The sequence below is a fragment of the Condylura cristata genome, unplaced genomic scaffold (assembly GCF_000260355.1).
Source record: "Condylura cristata isolate star-nosed mole 26May11 unplaced genomic scaffold, ConCri1.0 scaffold00007, whole genome shotgun sequence".
Taxonomy (NCBI): domain Eukaryota; kingdom Metazoa; phylum Chordata; class Mammalia; order Eulipotyphla; family Talpidae; genus Condylura; species Condylura cristata.
The window spans coordinates 119,559-120,100 of NW_004567108.1; the positions used below are offsets into that span (position 1 = coordinate 119,559).

At 72.1% G+C, this 542-nt stretch overlaps 1 protein-coding gene across 1 annotated transcript in view; it reads right to left on the bottom strand.

Annotated features, from left to right (window-relative positions):
- Window positions 1–28: 28 nt before the first annotated feature.
- CLPTM1L (CLPTM1-like) overlaps window positions 29–542 on the bottom strand; it is an 11,199-nt gene continuing 10,685 nt past the window's right edge. The window contains exons 12-14 of the mRNA XM_012721730.1: window positions 466–540; window positions 344–388; window positions 29–148 (exon numbers count right to left, since the gene is read on the bottom strand). Of these exons, the coding sequence (XP_012577184.1) occupies window positions 29–148; window positions 344–388; window positions 466–540 (240 nt within the window). The remainder of the gene's footprint in view (window positions 149–343; window positions 389–465; window positions 541–542) is intronic.

A 542-nucleotide genomic window follows, 5' to 3' on the forward strand; every position in this document is an offset into this window, starting at 1 on the left:
CGCAGGCGGGGCTGCTGGCCCGCGGCACTCACCACCGCTGGTAGAGGTAGACGAGGAAGACCACGTCGTCGCGGAAGCAGGCCAGCCGGTGGGAGGTGGGCATGGTGATGATGAAGGCGAAGACGTCGTCGATGAAGGTGTTGAAGGCCTGCGGGCCGGGGCGGGCTGTGAGGGCGCGCTGGGCCCCAGGGGCCTGGCCCTGCACCCAGCCCCCTCCGCGCCAGGCCCAGCCGGGCGGCACCGGGGGCCGCGCCCGCCCACGCTGCTCCGGAGGCCGGGCCGGCCGGGCGAGGGCAGGGTGGTCGAGGCCCGAGGGAGCCAGGGCACTGCAGCGAGCACTGACCTTGTAGGTGAAGGCCTTCCAGGGCAGGTGAGCCACCGACTTCATCTGGGGACGACGGGACAGGCAGTGAGTGCCGGGGCCGTGAGCCTGGAGGGCGCCCGGGCACCCGCCGGCCAGCTTACCTTGTAGTTCACGAAGAGCTGGGGCAGCATGAAGAGGAAGCCGAAGGCGTAGACCCCTGTGGAGCGGGTGGGTGAGC